Consider the following 20,355-nt stretch of genomic DNA (forward strand, 5'->3'; position numbering starts at 1 on the left):
TCGCGAGCGCGACGATACGCACGGAAGAGACGGAGGCGGCCGAGGAAGCAGCGATAGCCCTCGCGGTGGCCACCACGGATGCCGAGGTGATAATCAGCGACTCGCAGGCAGCGATACGCAACTATGCTAGCGGCCGGATCTCCCGGGAAGCGGCCCACATTCTCCAAATTCAACAGGGCAATATTTGCCGCAAAAACGACCGTTTCCTCGTATGGACCCCCGCCCACACGGACCCTCCGCTCTCGGGAAACGAGACGGCCCACGCCACGGCTCGAGGACTTACATGCCGAGCCGCGGCGCCCGCCGGCAATCCCGACGTCTCGCCCACCGCGAGAGCGATGCAGGAGTGGACGTGGGGGGATCGCATGACCACTTTCAGAGACATCACGCAACACTGCAGATTGAACAGATGTAAATACCCACCACCGCACGCCAACCTAAACAAGAAACAGGCGGTTGCCTGGAGGCAATTGCAGACACACACATATCCTAACCCGGTGATCCTTCACCTCTGCTACCCCGACATATATCCGTCCGACGACTGTAAAGCGTGCGGAGCCAGAGCGACGCTGCAGCACATGCTGTGGGCATGCGCCGGTAGCCAGCAGCAGGAGTCTCCGACGAACGGGATAGAAATGGCAGTCTCGAACCGAGGGGCGCGTTGGGAGGCGGCCCTGCTCAGCCACGACCTCGCCGATCAACTGTGGGCCGTCCGGCACGCCGAGGAAGCCGCCCGGGTCCAAGGACTCGAGGCCGTCACCTAGGCTGGGGTGCTTATGGCCCCACCCCACCCAAATCGCCGGGCATTTTCAATAAAGTTTTCACCACCACCACCTTGTTGATTGTCCACAGTGTCGCCTATGCGCGGGAGAGGGTAGCCATTCTTGCTAGTGATCATGTTGAGGAGGTGGTAGTTGGTACGGAACCGCATGGAACTATCTTTCTTCGTGTCTACGACGACAACGCATGCCTCTGTACTGTTGCAAGGTGGTATCACCTCAAAGCGCAGCATGTCAACTTGTTCGTTGATCATACGACGTTCTGCAGGAGATACACGATACGGACATTCCCGCAATGGCCGTTGCGAGACAGTATCGATGCGATGTGCAACAGCCGGCGTCCGTCCGAGGGAAGATTGCCCTACATTGAAACAAAAGCGAAATTCTTTTAAAAGGAACAAAAGCTGAGACCGTTGGGCCGTTGCAACGTCTTCGGCCATGGAAGAAGCGAACACATCAATGGACGAGGGGACACATATAAAAGTACTGAGCGCACTGGAGCTAGCACAGTAGTAATCTTTGGCCGCGTCCATAACTTGAATGCCTTGGATCGCATCTACATCGCCGAGACTTTTCTCTGGGAGCAGCAGCACAGGATATGCAAACGTGTTGCAAGCGATGACTGTGATGTACCCTTGCGTGATGTGCACTGTCGGAAAAGATATCGGCAGGCCTTTCCTAGTTAGAAAGCGGTCAGATGAAGGTTGTACTTCAACAGCGCTTGAGATTCCGCTGCAGGTCATGGGCGCGAGCGTTGACACGTTCGAGAATTATGTGTGTCGGATTGCACAAGTAGTGTCACCGAAAGCGCGGAATTGTCACTGAGGGGCAAAACAAAAGCATAGAGAGTTCAAGTTCGGCTGATGCGCAACGAATAACCGCATTTTAGCATGATAGTACATCCTAGCGGAGGATAACGTCATGAAAACACAAGGATTATGAGTTCTATGGCGCATAGGTCGTCGTCGGTGGCCACACGACGAGTGCAAATCTGCTAAGGGGCGAACGCGCTTAGAGCCCAAACATGGTCAATCCACCCGTCCATTCCGCCCTCGTTCACCCGCGTGTTGATGGCTCTCTAGTGGCGAGAGACGAGCGGTTGCAACTTTCCCGTCCGCACACATACTCGTCTCTCATTGGCTGGTCTGAGGCCGACGGTGTCAGGCGTCATCACAGCAAACATGGCGCTTGCTCGAAGCGAGGCGAAGCGGGAACGCGAGTCCTAAGCTGAGCTATATAAGCTAGGAACAGTCTATTTTTTCTTGTGATTTTTACTTGAGTTATCTGGCACCTACAGAGATAGACATTGAAGGCAGCAAGCCGGTGTACCCTTCCACGCCTCATCAGTGCGTGCGATCGCTGATAGAAACAAACGGAGTGCAGGAAGGGTGTGTTGGGTTCACGAGAGCATCGAAATAAATATTTTAAGCCGTCGACATTGTGAGACTTTGTACCACGCTTCGCGTGTGCGTCGCGAACGAGATGTTCATCACATACACGTGCATTCTGAGCAGGACACATGTTCAGGGCTTGGCGAAATAAATAGTGCGCGATCGGTGCACCTAGCGTACGCGATTGGTATCTGTTCTGTGTATTCGGTTTCTTGCGGCGAAGTGGTGAACTCCAGTCCTCGCAACTTTCAGAAGTAATGATACGATCAGTAGCGATAACTTTTTATTGCCTCGTTATCACTGCCATTGTGTGTGCGCCGTTTTGCCCGCTGCGATGCGCCGTGGCGACCGCGACGTTGGAGCTGTGTTCTTGCTGCTATGAAGTGTGCTCGCCAGCTACAAATCTTGACATATATGTTCGATGTGTCGTAGTAATACTGGGTGTAGAAGTGCCCATTCTGCGTGATGTAAGTGTGCTCAGAAGTGCACTGTGCAGAATTGTTGCCTATCACGTTTTCGTATGTCGTACCCTTGTAGATAAGTCCTATCACACCAGCATATTATGCCCCTTGCATTTATCGTTTGTTTCAGAATTTGTTACTACACTTTCGAAGGTTGTTCTCTTGTGGTGGAGTGCAGGGAACATCATAATAGTAACATGTGTCAAGACGTGCAGCGCTGTCCTGAAATGCGGACACGCCTGACAGCACTGTCCTGAATGAAAATTTCTGGCCGTCTTGTTTTTTATGATATGCACAGTGCTGCGAATAGAAAGAATTTCTGGATTTAACGAAGTACACTGATTTATATTTTGCGATGCAAGAGGGTTACGTAGCCAAAAATTCTACTGCTTGTTTTTGACTGGTGACTAAGTACAGAATGTTTGTGAAGACAGCAGTGGCATGGTAGATGAATGTGTTATAGGTATGAACTGGACAGCTGCTGCTTATTAAGTAAAAAAAGTTACGTTTGCTGACAAAAAGCAATATGAATGTAAAAATGAACACGTAAGACGATTAGTAAGTGTCACAGGTATGGTACTATATAATATTCTGCTAGCAACCAGCAGAACTTTGTGAAAGAGATTTTGTCTAGTGTTCTTCCTCACTGGCTAGCTATTGTCACGTTACTAATACAGGCAGAATTGGGTGAGCGAAAGCTTGCTGTTAACTTGTATAACCACCTTTTTGATTATCTCGTTCGGGTCACCAGTTTTGGCAGGAGCATTAAGTGTAAAGTGGTCAATGGCACAAGTGCCCTCATTATGGGTCTGCGAAGTGCTTTATTATCTTTCCACGTGTTCACTTCGCCAACCGTCACCACCAAATATTGTGCACAACACTAACTTAGGCCTGCAAAGTATGTCCATTAAATGTTTTTCCAGTACACTTTATCTATCTGTGCAAGCTTACTGTTGCTATCATTCGTGAATGTAGGATGTTGGATGCTGTAAGTGCTATGTCACTGATCTTTATGTTGCACAGGCCACAGTTGCACTCGTTAACTGAACCGTTTTCAGCTGCGCTGCCAGACTATGGAAAGGGGTGCCTCGTCTCATGTCATTCTTTAGCATGTTCATGGCCACAGTGCATTGCCCCTGACAAGTCAGCTGCTATCACAATATAAAACGTGCCTATTGGCTGGCATGAGTTTACTCTGAACACACATTTTCACAGTTATGTCAGCATTAGTGTTGTGATCGAAGCCAGCCAATGAGGACGAACTGCTGACAAAATTTTCAAGTGATTCTGACGGCAGAGTGTCTGCTCCCTATATTATGCTAGCCATACGGCTTTTCTTTTGTGACACAAATTTACTACCCAGCCAGATTAGATATTGTCAAACCAGCAATTTTAGGCCCATATACATAGGCACTTCTTTATTTTATCATATTCTGGACATGACACCCATGTCTAGCTTGGATTAGCAACATCAGCTTAACTTATGCACGGAGTTGAGTTGCTGCATGTTATAAAAAAGCACTGCATAGCTAATAGGAATGAGACTGGTAGTAAGAAAAATATTTTACTTTATGTCTTGTAGTATAGGTTGTGCGGTTCATTTGATGCACGCAGTAAAACGTAAACACAAATGCCAGGTGGTCAAAATTTCTTTAGTCCTCCAACGCGGCATGCCTCCTAATGAGAAAGTGAATTTGGCACGTAAAACCCCATAAATAAATAAAACACAAATGTATGTGTAGCTTGCATTTACGTGCATGTGTGTGTGAACAAAACAACACTTCTAATGTCAAGGCGTGTTGCATCAACTTTACCCCATTAAAGATGTTCTATGTGGTATTCGGCCGATAATATTTAAATGTTATCTCATGTTGCAAATAAAGCATTTCATACCTGTTTGTAAACCAATTTATGGACTGTATCCACTGCATGCCAGAATGCATATTTTACATCAGTGCAGCAGTTTTTTAATAAGCTTTTGCCATCGCTTATTATTAAGAGGGATCTTTTTGTTGCTGCCATCCAAACAACTGATATAAAAGTTCGTGTTTAGTATACCAGCAGTCAAATACTTAATGCAGCTGCGATTATTTGTGTACAAGTGAAATGAATTCCAGTGCTCGTCGAAGTGTCACGTGTTGTTCTTCAGTCATACATGGTGGCTGTATTTGGCGTCCTGAGTTCTAGGCTCAGTTTCGCATGGGCCTGAATACTTTGTTTAGCGCAAAACGACAGACACAAGAAAGACGACAGGGCAAGGCGCTACTCTCAACTGACATCATTTAATTTCGTCACTCCTTCATACACCGCTCAAACCAGAGGAACAGGAACTACGTGAATTGTGACTGAGAGGTCACAACCCGAGCATTTGTGTGGTATCTTTCCTGTCCATCAATGTAACCTTGCACTATAAATGTAAAATGCCCCCACCTTCAAAGCTGAGTATCCACCCTTACATTTCGAGCACAGTTTTGAATGGTCAGCAGTTATGCTTATAAGCACATTCTGACAGCAAATCTACACCACCTTAATTTAAGCACGATGTAAAGAGATATTTGTCCATAGCGAAGCTGTTCTAGAGCACTTGCAGAAATACAGCATTGTCCAGTGGCACCGAATAGTCCAGGCATAACATTAAACAACTAGTAAACAAAGCGACTCATAATACTAAGGTGACCCATACGTAGGATCATTATATTATCTAACCCTGACGCAAAGTTGCTTTCAGTGTACTGAAAACCTACAATTTTGATTTGCCAAGTTATATGACTGCACATACACAGCGCTGAAACAAGGTATGTACAATGGTGAGCAATGCGTCAAGGAATGAAAGATTACTTGTGATGTGTGGATTTGAATAGTAGATGCTAATACATACCCAATTCACCAGTATGCGTGCTTTCTTCTGGAACAATCTTACATTTGGCACAGAGGCTGAGCCACTGTGGCCTCATGACTGCCAATTTCTGTGATCTCACAGTGCTAATGGGGGTATCATTCATTTGGCTACCCGAATAGTTAATATATAATGGAGCACAACAATCATTCAGTTTTACGCATAACACCTTGCGCAGTATTCACAAAACTGAACCTACGGAACTATTCGCTGGCTTTTTATGCAAATAATAAAATGGCAATAAGTGTTTGCTTACTTTTTGTGTGACCCTGTCTTCCGCCATATGAGCCTTCATTTTATTGTCATGCGCATGTTAAAACGGCTCCTAATTAAGATAGAGAAACGCACAACTTCTAACTACATCAACCTTTTAACACCACAAGAGGTCACTGAACTCACTGCTAAGCTGCACTTGGTAATCTCCGCTTGCTTTCAAGTAAATACAGGCAGTGGCCAGCTATTTATGTTACGCATTTTTCGTTTTCCTAAAATATGGCTGTGCATGATCTAGCAAGGTTGTTACTGCATGAATACATAAACAACATGCAGCCCACGCCCAACTAATTCAAGTATCCTGAGTAGAGGTTTCAATAGTTCATGCATTATGTGCATCCTGAGTGAGCTTATTTTTTATGTGTAGAGCAATCGAAATAGAACATGCGTGTATGATGCTGACATAATCATACAGTCTCAAGTCGAAGATCCTTGTTTGCTGCCATGGGTGAGAGACGGAGCGTGCTTGCGAGGGTACTGCTTAATTTTGCGCACTTTGGTAATGTTTTGTACATTGTTGAAATGTTAAATTAGGTATGTTAAATAGTAAGGTGGCAACACATTGGCCATCCAGGTTAGCAAGAGAGAATGCAATTGTTCGATTTCACTCAAAATAGGTTCTTTTATCAGCAATATAAATTATTCGCTTCCAAATGAGTACTCCCCTTGGAAACATCTCATGAGTATATATCTGCATAAGATAATCGCTATACATACATATTGCTTTTATGCCGATCATAATGAATTGTACACTCACGGCTTAAGCTTCCATTCCTTGCTGCATGAAGTTAACCACTTATGCACACCATTTTCGCACACAACATTCATCATTGAGCACACCATGTAAAGTTATATTTTGTTTGGAAAGCTTACAAGCAGCAAGTATTAAATTTCTAATATGCATATGTGATGCCTCATCTTTGGTGGCTTTATATATGTAAAAAAAAGGAAAAGGCATCTCATGCATACAAGTGCAGAGTAAAAAAAAAGACACGAGAGCGCAAATGCAAGCATATTAGCAAGCTGTATTCGAAGCTTCACACGCGCGCTCAGTGGCAAAGAGTCTTGGCGACCTACGCAGCCGTATTTCGCGACCGATGTGATTGTGTTCCGTATTCTTGCAAGCTGTCCCTAGCACTGCAGAAATTGCGCCATTGCGCCGCACACAGCGATTTCTCACGAATCGCTTCCGGCGATGCTATCACATTCGCGTGTCGTAGAACGCAGCACGTTGGATAATTCGAGAGGTCTTGCTCAATCAGCCAAGGCAGCGCGCGCTAGAAGTAACCATCCGAGAATACTTTGCATGTTGCGACATGATGCGATTGCAATACATCTGTAAAAGGTGCCCCAGATAAGATGACTGTGCAGTGTTTTGCAGAGGGATGACGCGGTGCCAATGCAACATGTGGGGCTGCAGAACAGAATGTGGCAGCCTAGAGTGGCATTTTTACCGTGACCCGGAAACATGAAATCACATCTGCAACAATGTGCCAGTGTCGTCTGCTGCAGCGCCTCGTCTACGTAAAGGAAACGATCTATTTTGTCAAAAGTAGCTGCCAAGCTTGAACACTTTGCTCCGCCGAACGGTTGCCAGCTGTCAACAGGTCGCATCGCCCAATAGGATTGCGCGTGCGGATTGGACGTGAATCGACTTTTGCTACACCATCCGACTTTCGGGCGTCAGCATGCGGGCGGACGAGGGCGTAACAGGCGAGTTGATTGACCATGTTTGGGTCCTTAGCACTGGTTGTGCGGAGGGACAGTCAAGAAAGGCGGGTCGTGACTTTCTGAAAGGGCAAAGCTTAGCGTTCTTAACAAATGCGGCGGCGCCTGTGTGCATGAGCACCGATGCATCAATATCGTTAACAAACACTTTGATTACGTTGGAGGGAAAGGTTTGAGGACTTTCACATTTCGACGGTGTCGCTGTCCATGCATCTCGCACTGCGACGATTACTTTGCCTCGTCACAAGTTACGGGGCGCGGTAGCATGGGTAACTGTAAGCGACGGTGTGGAGAAGGTGAACGGCGGATAGTTGTCGTCGGGCGCAATGTCGGCGACATATCCGATGGGGTGTCGTAATATGGACAGTTGAACTGGCTGAACACGGGTGGTGGAGCGCCAGGTGACTGCACACAACTACAATATCTTGCGATGGTATCGGCGTAGCCGCACGCAAAGACCCAATGACGGGAGTGCGCCACCGGCTTGCCGGGCCGCCTATGCGGACATCTCCCCTGGGCGCCTATTGGCTCTCGCTACAGACCACTTCCGCTATCATGGCGGCACCCAGGGCCGCGGCCTCCGACATCGCCTCCGAGATTTAAGTTAGTTTACGCTCCGACACTGAGCTACCGCCGCGGGGAACACGATGCAGCAGTAGGCACTGACACCCATTTGGTGATAAGGGCACGCATCACTTGCATTGTGGTGTATCCGAGGCACGCGAAGCAACTTGAAATGCTTCAAGAAGAAACGCCTGTGCAAGGTTGCGCAAGGGTTTCGTTTTCTTTATTTATTTCCTTAAAGACCCCACACGGGGTCATTACATAAGGGGTGAGATTACAACAATAGTTAAAACAATATTAATGAGGGTGAGAGAATCGCTGACACTTCAGTAAATGCAGCTGAACTGGTGATGGCAGCGATGTCGTAAGGTAGCCCGTTCCAGTCTACTACTATACGAGCGAAAAAGGAGGACGAAAAAGTGACAGTGCGTGTTTTGGGGCGAGCGACACTTCATGATTGACCAGTACGATGTGATGTTCGTGCCGGCGGTGAAATGTATGGTGCGATGGCGAGCGGCTGGGAAAAAAAATTGTGAAATATTGATAAGCGGGCGATGCGACAGCGATACGAAATATTACAAAAGAAGGCGTCAAATAAAACAACAGATGAAGGAAGGAGACGCGAGACAGCCACGCAGGGTCACTAACGACTGACTGTTTTATTTCTTGACAAAGGAATGTATAGCTGCTGTCAAGGATCAAAACAACAAGAAGAAACAGGGCCGTTGTTTGCATCGCACAAGGAAGCCACGATACAGAATAACTTCTAAGCGCCAATCCCAAGATATGGCAGTTCCTTTGTCGAAAGAGAAACTGCGGCTTCACTGATACAATCAGCACCACGCTACCAATATCTCCCTTGTCGGTTGATCATCAGGTCTGTTTAAAACACAGGTTCTATCAAAATCCGGAATGCACTTGTGAGCCTTACAATGCGCACTTCTATGACTGGAGAGCTGGTTTCCATCTTATATCAATGCTCATGCAATCTGTCATTCAGAAATCTGCCCGTTTGGCCTACATATAATGAACCACACGACAAGAGAACCGAGTAAACTGCTTTCTTTACACATCCGACATGTTTCTGCCCATGTTTTTTTGCTCACACCAGTTAATTTCCCGATGTCCTGCTTTCACCTTGGCACACATCAAACCAAGACTTTTCGGAGCGGAAAATGAAACCCGAACACCGGCTCGTTTGCCTACTTCTTTTAGATGGTGAGATATGCCGTGAACATATGGAATGATAGCACACCTGGTTTCAGAAGGGCGTGCTCGACCCTGGTTTACAACGTTAGGTTGCTTGAGCTGTCTGAGCATTTTTCTCCAACAGATACAATCACATGGTGAGGATAACTTGCCCCTTTGAGGCGGCTGACCTGACAACGAAAACTGCTTAGCAGCCGATGCACACATGACTTGTTGAGTGCATTGGTTAGACATGAATGAATGAAGCCTCTTTATATCATTTTTGAGTGGATGGGCTTGCTAGCCCTTGACTTGAACTGCCAGCACACAAGACACGATGAGAAAGTGAACACTAGACCTAAAAATCTGAAACAGTTATCATCAGGAAGCTCGTGAGTCAGGATTAGACGATGCAAGGCTGTTTTAAACTGAAAAAAAAATGATGAAATACTGAAAATAAAACTCAAAATAAACAGGTGTGCGCAAGAAACATTGGCAGAAACATGTCGGATGTCTAAGGAAACTAGTTTTGTTCGGTTCCCTTGTCGTGTGGTTCATCATGTGTAGGCCACCTGGGCAGATGTCTGAATGACAGATTGCATAAGCGTCGATATAAGATGGAAAACCAGCTCTCCGGTCATATAAGTGCGCATTGTAAGGCTCACAAGTGCATTCCAGATTTTGATAGAACCTGTGTTTTGAACACAGCTGATGACCAACTGACAAGGGAGATATATTGGAAGCGCTTGAGATCAAGAAGCGTGGTGATGATTGTATCAGTGAAGCCTCAGTTTCTCTTTCGACAAAGGAACTGGTGCACCTTGGCATTGGCGCTCAGAAGTTATTCTTTATCGTGGCTTCCTTGTGCGATGTAGATGACGGCGCTGTTTCATTTTTTGTTTTGATCCTTGACAGCAGCTGTATATTCCTTTGTCAAAAAATCAAACACTCAGTCATTAGTGCGCGTACGTGGTTGTCTTGTGTCTCTTTTCTTCGTCTGTTGTTTTGTTTGGCGCCTTCTTTTGTAATGATGCATAACCAACTCGACCACCAGCATGTGCTCAGTGATATGAAAGAGTTGGTAAACGGGAGTCTGCTTTTAAGGATGATGCGCTGATGCAAAAGCATGCTGAGTGAATGAACCAAGCTGCGCGATTCTGTATGGCTTCAAGGGCGTTAATAAATTTCACACGAGCACTAGATGTCAGAAGCGTATTCAAGTTTACGTCTGATGAACGATTTATATGCTAATGGTTTTACGTGGGGAGGGGCTTTTTGTGAGTAGTGTTAAAAAAAACTGAGCTTTCTGTTAGCAAATGTTATAACGTTATTCACATGTGAACACCTGTCAAGGTCGTGAGAAAGAGGAATTCCTAAGTATTGGAAAGATTTACCTTGTTCAATACGGTTTTTTTCTATTGCATTAGAGAATACGAGGGGATTTCGACGGTGGGTTACTGACATTGCTTTGCAGTTAGAAGGACTTAGTAGCATTAGCCAGTCATCACACCAATTTTGAATATTGTTCAGGTCGTTCTGAAGCAATACTTGGTCACTGATGTTAGTTATGGTGCGGTGATGTTAGTTATGGTACACAATCATCAGAAAATACGCGGATGTGACTTGAGACATTAGGCGGTAGATCGTTAACATATATGAGCAACAGGAGGGGCCCTACCACAGAGCCCTGTTGAACGCCTGATGTTACAGGAAGCGGGTTAGAAGTACTATTATTTATTGGCGCAAACTGACAGCGATTAGTAGCAAATCCTTTTATCTATCTTATTATGTTAGGGTGGATATTCAGCTGTGAAAGTTTTAGAAGCAGGCGTTGATGAGCTACTTTGACAAATGTTTTTGCGAAATTGGGGACAATTGCGTCGGTCTGTGTATTAGTATCGAGGTTTGAATGCACATCATGAAGAAAGACGTCCAACTGGGTTTCACAAAAAAATGTCTTGCGCAAACCGTGCTGTTATGAAAAAAAAATTGTTTGAGTTAATAAAGTACATTAATTGTGATAAAATGACATGTTCCATTATTTTGCAAGGGAGGCTTGTTATGGAAATCAGGCAGTAGTTTAGAGGCGAGTTCCTATTACCTGATTTGTACACCGGAACAACCTTGCCCATTTTCAATTCGATGGGTAGGTTACCTGTTGGTAATGACTGGGAAAACAGCAAGGTTAAAAATGAAACAGAAATGATCTTAGTGTTTTTAGGAGTTTTGAAGTAACTTTGTCTGGGCCTGTCAAAGTTACAACATGGGAGGAGCAGAAATGCATTGAATGCGCGTATTGGATTACATGGTGAAAACTGAAGAAAAAGTTGTGTTACAAACGTTAGCGCAGTCAGCGTTTGATAAAGGATCACCCATTGGGTTTGGGATGCTGATGGTACTGGGTGTGTGGGGATTAATGATGGGCCAAAAGTTTTTCGGCTTATCAGTTATCATGTGGTGAAGGTCGGTATCATAAAACGAGTGTTCATGTCTGTGGATAGTGTCCAAGTAGACACGTCCAAATTCGTAGTATCTTTCCCAGACATCGGGGTTTGATTTCATTCTTTTAAACCGAAAAAGACGTTTCTTTGTGTTTCCGAAAGTTTTAAGCGTTTTGTTAAACCATGGCTGATGTCGGTAAGTGCGAACGGTTATAGTTGCAACGTACTTCTCTGCTAGGGCGTTAAGTTTATTCTGAAGGGAGACCAGTTGTTTTCCACAAAGCGCAAATGCAAACTTGATTCAAATATTTCATAAATGTTGTGTACTTCTTGACTTATTGCAGCCTAATTGCCTTTGTCATAGCGGCGGATGACCCTTTCGTAAGAACGGCGTAAGCTGGGTATTAAGTGTAGGTGGCAGGGATTACTTTATGATCACTGATTTCGCGGAGGTAGTTAATGGTTGACAGATCTTCGGGATGACTGGTTAGTATAAGATCTAAAATGTTCTCATTAGCTTATCTTACGCATGTTGGTTTAGTTACTAATTGCATTAAGGTAAAGTTAAAGCAAACGTCAAGAAAATCCTTAGCACCCGCTCGGTTTGAACGTAGTTGCACAGGAAACCAGTCAAATTTTGCATAGTTGAAAACACCGAAGAACAAGATACATGCATTCGAGTACTTAGTCACTAAGTGCATCAGGATAGTGTTACGCTTGAGAGTAAAGTGAGCAGCACTGTCAGGGAGACGACAACATATGCAGGCCTGTGAGCCTTTGACAACACCACGCTTCGCTGCCGAAATCCGCGTCGCTCCTTTTACAACGACGCTGAAAACGCATTCTTGCGGAACTTGGACACGCGCCATATCGACAAGGAAGAAGACGCCGGCGGCATGATCGTGCAGCCATGTGCTGAGGCCAAAGCAGTAAGCACGACACGGTAAGTTTTGGTTCTAGAACTGGTAAAGCGCAACGTACAAAGCAAGAAACAAGCCGGGCCGGCGTTTTGCAGTCCAGAGTGCATTGTTCCGAGAACAGTAGTACGATCAGATAATACTTAATGCCGCAACGTTAGGCGGATCACGCACTTGTCCAAAATATTTCGACGCCACCCAGTGTGACTAAATGCATGCCACGCGGAATGAGAAGCGCGCATATATTTGCAAATGTGCGTCCATAAGCCCTTAATGAATGCTTCAACCTATAAGCACTTTCCAGCTGCCGCGCGCGGGGCTTAACTCTGACCCCTGATTCTTCGTGGCATATGATTTTCTTATACACGCTATGCGTGAAGGAAAAGCGCGCGGCCAAAACGTAATGGTCTCGTCTCTTATTGGAATAAAACGTAGACCAAGCTGGAAACTAATAAAACACCGAGCTTGCTTCGATTTTTAGGAAAAGTTAAACGAAAATGGTAACTTCTAATGGCTTCATCACACAGGAACAGTATAATGCGGCAAAGCATTCAGTGTATTGCAGCGAAAATAGTGAGAATTTGCGCGCATACGCAGTGTTAGCAACGTGTTATTATAATAACGTTAAACCTCACTCGGTCACGTTTCTAGCCTTTATTGTTATCGGAGGTGCTCACTTGAGGCCCCCACGCTGAAGCTAGGGTGTGGTGCAGTGAAGCAAAGGGAGAATTTGTTATAAAAACTGGGAACCCCACTTGGCATGGCTGTAGTCTATTATTATCTCAGAGGCCCACTTGAGGCCTCAGACTGCCGCTATTTTTCTTTTCGCTTGGTATAGAATGTCAACGCTGTGCACATGAGTATTTGTGGAGAAGTTTTCTGAAGCACATTCACCATCATGAAATGCGTTTCTTCTTGTATGTCTCTGTATACGTCCTTTTATGCTGTAAATCATCAAACAGGCTTGATGGCAAAATAACAACGTGCAAGTCTACTGTTGCTCGTGAGGACGACGCTCTGCAACGTTACAGGTTTCGATAAAAGCATTTGCAATTACCCCACTACTGCACGCACAAATAATGAACTCAAGATTATTTAAGCATGTCTCGAGAATTAAGAGCTAATTAAAAAGTGCTTCCCAGTCAGCACACTGTTTCTCCTAGGCTAGTTGAATGATCTCCAAGTTATAATAGCAAGTGCAGAACCATTAAACGGTCATCAAGCGGATAACCTCCCCACTTGCTTTGTTTTGTCAGGTGGTTTCTCTGAGGTCTTTCGTTAGCGTACCAGATGTCGTTCAAGTGTTTCTGCTTGAGCTCGCATCCAAAAGCATTACAGAATCTACTGCACTTTTTTCAGATTATATGCCTGGTTCGAATAAGCATTGGTTTCAAAAAATTGTATCTATACAATGCCAAAAAAAAACCTAGACATGTTCGTATATACACAAGATGAGCGATGATTTCTGAATGTAAGCTTTTGTTTCCGCTTACATTTTATAGACGAAAGTTTGCATCATTTGTGATGCGGTAGGTATTGTTCTTGTTTTTCTTAGGCGAAAGGGAGGGCTTTCGGGCATTTCAAGATGGTGAATGTGCTTTAAGAATCTTCTCCCCTATACCTCTAGCTATTGCGCTGAAATTGTAGAGGAATTGTATAGGAAGACGGAGGCCTAAGGTGCGCATCTGAGATAATAATATAGACTACAACCGTGGCCAAGTGGCGTTTCCTGTTTTATAAGATGTTGCATACACTTAGTACGCGCGCAAATTCTCTCCTTCCTTCACTGCGACTCACTTTGCGATTCAGCTTGGAAGCATCAGACGAGCACCTGGGATAATAAAGGCTAGAAGCGTGGCCAAGGGAAGTTTACAGTTTTTATAATAACGCGTCTCTTACACTGCGTAGGCGCGTAAATTCTCACTTGCATCACTGCATTACATTGAATGCTTTGCTGCATTGCAGTAAAGCTATGCGCTGAAGCCATCAGAACTGGTAAGTTTCTTTTCGTAACTGAAAGATGGTAACAAACTCGGTGTTTTAGTAAAGTTCCATGCTTGCTCTGCACTTTATTCCAATAAGAGACGAGACGATTATGTTTTGGCCACGTGCTTTTCCTTCACGCCTAGCGGGTATAAGAAAATCTTGTGCCACGAAAAATCGGGCGTCAGAGCTAAGCCTGGCGCGTGGCAGCGGGGAAGGGCTTATGCTTTGAAGCATGGTTTGAAGGCTTATGCACGCACTTGTGCAAATATATGCGCGCTTCTCATTCTGCGTGGCATGCACTTAGTCACTCCGCGGGCGGTCGAAATATTTTGGATGAGTGCGCGCTCCGCATAACGTATGCGACGCTAAGTCTTACCTGATCGTACTAGCGTTCTCGGAAATGTGCACTTTAAAGTGCAACAAAAACTTGCCATGTCGTTCTTATTGCTGTGGCCTGAACACATGGGGATGATGCCGGTGATGAAGCCGCATTTAATGGCACAAACCTCTTACGGGGGATAGGCGACGAATCCGGTAGTAAAATGAATGAAAAATAAAATAAATTCGTTAATAAATACCTAACGCAAACGATGAAAATAAATGAATTATCTAAAATGAAAAAAAATAATGATTGTATTCTACGCGCCAAAACCCCTCTCTGATTATTAGGCGAGCCGTATTGGAGGACTCCGGAAACTTCGACCACCTGGTGGTAGTTAACCTGCACCTAAATCGAAGCGCACAAGTGTTTTCGCCTGCATCAAAATGCGGCCGCTGTGGCCGGCATTCGATCCCGTGACCTCGTGATCAGCTGCCTATCATGACCACTGAGCAACCATGTCAGGTAAAATGGGAAATAAACTAATAATGAATGCGATAATGTAGTGTTTAATATGAAAGTATGCCTTGCCTTGACAGGAAAAGTAACAAGAACTTAATACTGAAACACATAAAGTAATGGATATACATAAAAATGAACAGGTTAGGTTTTGAATAACAATATTTTACCTGTGAATGTGTTTTTACTTTTAGAATTTTCTAATATGAAGAAGAAATAAATCAAATATGGAGACTAACAAATAATATGCCAGTCTTCTTGCGTCACACAAAAATTGAAATATGCCTAGGCAAACTTTCCGGTGGCTGTATACTAATACCGTTGCTCCAAGGGAGAGAATAACATTAGTGCCTAAAGGCAGTCTTAAGATTTCAAAGCGGAATTTCTAGACATCGTTTTCGATGAGCAAATAATTGCCAACGTGATAATAAACATGATCGATGGATTCAGGTGCATTGCAGAGGTAGCATAAAAGGGGTACCGCCAGACCACATATCTGCATGTGTTGCAATACGGCTACGGTAGATTTGTAAATGATACTTAGAATTGCTGGTTAGGATAGCATTGTCGGTTCTAAGAATAATTTAGACAAGTGAAACCTGTAGATTTCGCTAATTATAACCCTTTTTTGTCTTAGGTCAAAGAAAACTGTCCATATTTGGGTGCAGTGATGTGGGCTGTTGCCGGCAGCACACACATCACCGGACCTTTAAAAGAAGCTCGCTCTAAGGAATCGGCTACTTCGTGGCTCCTTGATCAAATGGGGCCACCGTTTTCTTCCTTTTGGATATGGCGCGTGTCCACGTTCTGCATGAATCCTTCTTGAGATCGTTGAAAATGGAGCGACACAGCTTTGGGCAGCGAGACGTGGTGCTGTCAAAGGCCTGCACGCAATCCTTACCTAACGTTGCACAACCGTTTCTTGAAGCGTTTCAAGTTTTTTCACGTCCCTCGGATGTACCACATTTCAAGTGATGCGCGCTTCTATCACCAAATGGGTGTCAGTGCCCACTGCTGCATCGCGTTCACTGTGGCGGAAGCCCCGCGTCGCAGCATATACAAACTTGAATCTCAGATGCAATGTCGGAGGGCGCAGCACTCGGCGGAGACGTTCATTTGAGGGATCGCCAGCCGTTTGTGCGCAGGCGCGAGTAAGAGTGGGCGCGAGAGAGATATCTGGGAGCGTTTGCTCCTTGAATATATGAGTCTGCCTAGGCGCTATGGAGGTGTTTTCTTAGCGCATATTGTAGTCGTTTGTCCCCTAGACATGCCGGCATTGCGGAGTGTGGTCCACTTTGTTTAGGCTCTACCGCTGGGGGCCGGTGCGGTGAGGCAGTGGGCTCGGACGCCCCACTTGATGATCGCTGTGTCTGAAGGGGCAAGATTTTACTGGTGTTGTATAAGTAGCGGCTCCATTTTTTTCGTCGCGACAATAGATTGGATTCTTTTGAAGCACTGCACCTAGCAAATGGAGACCTAAGGAGAGTACCTGAAGTTAAAATAAAGTAGGCGGTGCAGGATCTCCAGGGCACCCATGGGCTAGCGGGGGTATCAAAGCTGGAAGCAGTGAGGTCCGTGGGTGAATGCCGTGGAGACCCAAGCGTGCCAGGATGTGTTCGCATAAAGAATTGGCTGTCCGCGATAACCGACAGCCGATCTTATACACCCCTAGAACGCGGAGGACTGGGCGAGTCCCAACTCACGGAGTAGTGCTGGTTATAGCTTTGGTGTCCCCGTTGCCGCTTTCATGTCCTGGAGGCGCTACCAATAATGCGAAATAATGACACGTTGTTACAATTAATGAAAGAGAGGATTGAATAAATATAATTACGCCCAGCCACCAACTTGTTACGCTAAGTTGAGCACTGCCACGCACCGCGACTTCTGCCGGCACGCCTAAGGACAAACGCATATAAGGTGCTCTAAGAAACTCCTCCAATGACGTAAAATCCTCACATTTCCTTTCCCGCACTGGTTCATAGTCGTGCATGCGCGCAAAGGTCCGTCGTCACCGCAAGTGGCACACCCCGCTGTACGTACTGGCAATTCTAAGTACGCTACCGGGGCAGGTCCCATCCATGTCACAGAACGCATTGTGCGGGGCAGCTGCTGACAAGACTGCATGCGTACTGCAGACCAGTCCTAGGCACGAACTCGGCATAACAGAGGAGCATACTTGGAGGGAATAGTTGGGTGCTCGCGACGACATCAGCGTAGCTGAGTGGTGCAGCCGCAGGGACCTGTCGTGGCGGCAAAACGATGTCCGCGTACCCTAGTGGAACAGCCGGAACAAGATGCTGGCGATGGTCTGCCGAGATGTCGGCGACTTCCTGCTCGATCGTGCGACGGAGCGGATACATAAAATGCGATGCAGGCTATTGTAGATGCGGCCGCTAAGCCAAGGACATCAAGGAGAGCTGGCGTGCAACTTCCGCCCGAACGCACGCGCTCATTTCATCAAACAACGCTGACTGGTCGGAGATGGTATCCAAACCAGCAACGAGGTCGTCGAGCGAAGACGGGCAACGTGGCAACGAGCGCTGCCTGCGTAGCTCCTCGTAGCATTGGCATATAGTGACGATGTCTGTCACAGACTGAAGATTCTTGGCAAGTAATATGTTCTATGCATTGTCCGCCATCCCCTACACGGCATTCTTGATTTAGACGAACTACGACATCGTCGCATTGATTTTGCTAACTCCGGTACATCTTCAATGTAGCCGGTAAATGATTCACCTGGCTGCGGTTCATGCTCTTGCTAACGCGATTCTGCTCGCAGTTTACGCACAGCAGGGCGACCAAACACAGCCACTAAAGAGGTCTTGAATAAGTGCGCATAGCAAGATCAGCCTCGGGGTTGTTGCCAGATGCACCCGCGAGAGAGAAGGGCACGTAGCACAGGTTGGTGGGCTCGTCACATTTGATGTTGGCTCCTAACCTATCATATGTCGTGAGCCAGTTGTCGGCCTCAGTTTCGTCCGCGCCGCTGAAAATGCAAGGTCCCTGTGGCGAGGTACATCGCAGCACATGACCGACTGAGGAGGCCCTGACTGGGATTGAGGAGTGGGCGTTTGCTGCGATGTGTCTTCAGGCATGATTGAGCGTAGGGCACAGGACCGAAGTTCCAGGATTAGCGCTGTAGGCCGAAACGAACTCCATCATTTCTAAAGGTGTTTATTAGCCACTGGTGGTTGGGCCGACCGTCGGAGCAGGACACGGACTCTCAGCACAGGCGGCGTTGCCTACTATGGCGTACCCCTTCTTCACTACAGCTAACGTTTTCAAACCTGATAGACTCTGACAATCTGTGTTGCTGTGAACTTCCCGTTAGCATGTGCGAGAGCGAAATCTAGGCTTCCTTGAGCTATATCAAGCTTTCCGGGTTGTGGAGTATAACATAAGTTCTGCATTCATATTTACACTATCAACAGTGTGAGAGACGCTAAACAAACTGGGAGCTTAGTTTAGGTAAGAAATTCAAACAGACATGTCTGAACTGAAATGGTACTCGAACCTCGAATGGGACATTAAAATTTCTATCGGTCTTCTTCGAGTAACTGTACAACACTTATTCACTTTCCAAAGGGCACTGCGCCTACAGTATTACCACGATTGGCAAGTGATGAGCGATGACTTGTAAAAAAAATATATCCGAAGAAAAGTAATCCGCATATTCTATCAATACTGGTTTCTACGGTAAAGCCGTACCATTGCCGGGCTTGGTATGGTGAGTGATTTTTTGTCGTCGCTTTCAACTTCCTCACAGTTGTGACACCTCTTTCCCATGGGGTCCACAAGCCAGGCCATGAGGGAGTAACTTCCAGCGGATTCACGGATTATGGAAACGATGGTGTTGTTTCCCAGGCCTTCATCAAGAATAAATGTTTCTTGGACAGTTCCGGTGAAGCCCTTCGTTTTGTACATAATCTGCGAAATGAATAAATGCTAGTTTACTTACTGTACAATGTGATGCAAACAGATATATTTGTCAAATAGATGGAAGACTTGGTGGCTAAAAGCGGTACAACGGAGCGGTGGACAGTAGCACTTGCTACAGCCCCCTCTGTACAAAGGGATCGGTGATGCCAGCAAGCGAGCAACAATAATTAAAAAGGGCAAATACGTGAGGTAAAAACTTTCTAGAATACAAGTGTGCGTGTACGAGAGGATGTAAGGGTTCATAATGAAAAAAAAAACAATTATTCGTTCGGAAAGAAATGAATTTCTATGGCTAATTTCGGTAGTTACACAATAATCTTCTGCGTTCTCCTAAAGGTGGGTACTGTAGCTGATATTTTTTTCTGCTAAGTAGTTTCTTCAGGGAATAGTGAACTACCCAATAATTTTTTTCTTGCGGGTGACGAGAACAAGGCATTCCGGGAGATGTACATGTTAAAATGTTCAGATGTTCTCGCGACGGCTCATGAATACTGCCATTGACACGGTGTAACGCAGAGGACAACATTGGGTACCCAGTCTTTAGAAACATTACAATGTATCTTCAATTATTTCTATCGCCTTGCGAACAGCTTGTCAACGTTTATTAAAGAATTGTGAACTCGAATTAACCATACATTTTCCATTATACTGATACTGCAAACAACAACACCTTCATGTTCAGCTTCCTTCTTCGGACGATTGAACTCGAAGGCTTTCAGGCGGCGTTACTCGTTGTGTGCCTCTCGATAACAGTGTGTCTACATTTAGCGACAGAAAGCTCATGTTTACACGATTTATTTTGCTGAACTTGTATAGTTTTGATAGGTTTTCTCTGTTTATATATTTATATATTACTCTCATTTTGTCCTTTGTACGTACCCACTCCGGCAACAGTTCCTACGGGGCTGCAGTATGCTTAAAAGAAATAAAAATTACACCCTGCAACGTTCCGTG

The 20,355-nt window shown here is 45.6% G+C and overlaps 1 protein-coding gene across 4 annotated transcripts in view; it reads right to left on the reverse strand.

The window, feature by feature from the left end:
• The window catches only part of LOC135907506 (calcium-activated chloride channel regulator 1-like), a 157,528-nt gene that overhangs the window by 35,893 nt on the left and 101,280 nt on the right, over positions 1-20,355 (reverse strand). For all 4 annotated transcript variants that reach the window (XM_070520905.1, XM_070520906.1, XM_070520904.1 and 1 more), the window contains one exon: positions 19,171-19,389. In XM_070520905.1, the coding sequence (XP_070377006.1) occupies positions 19,171-19,389 (219 nt within the window). The remainder of the gene's footprint in view (positions 1-19,170; positions 19,390-20,355) is intronic.

Source organism: Dermacentor albipictus, chromosome 6 (assembly GCF_038994185.2).
Source record: "Dermacentor albipictus isolate Rhodes 1998 colony chromosome 6, USDA_Dalb.pri_finalv2, whole genome shotgun sequence".
NCBI lineage: Eukaryota > Metazoa > Arthropoda > Arachnida > Ixodida > Ixodidae > Dermacentor > Dermacentor albipictus.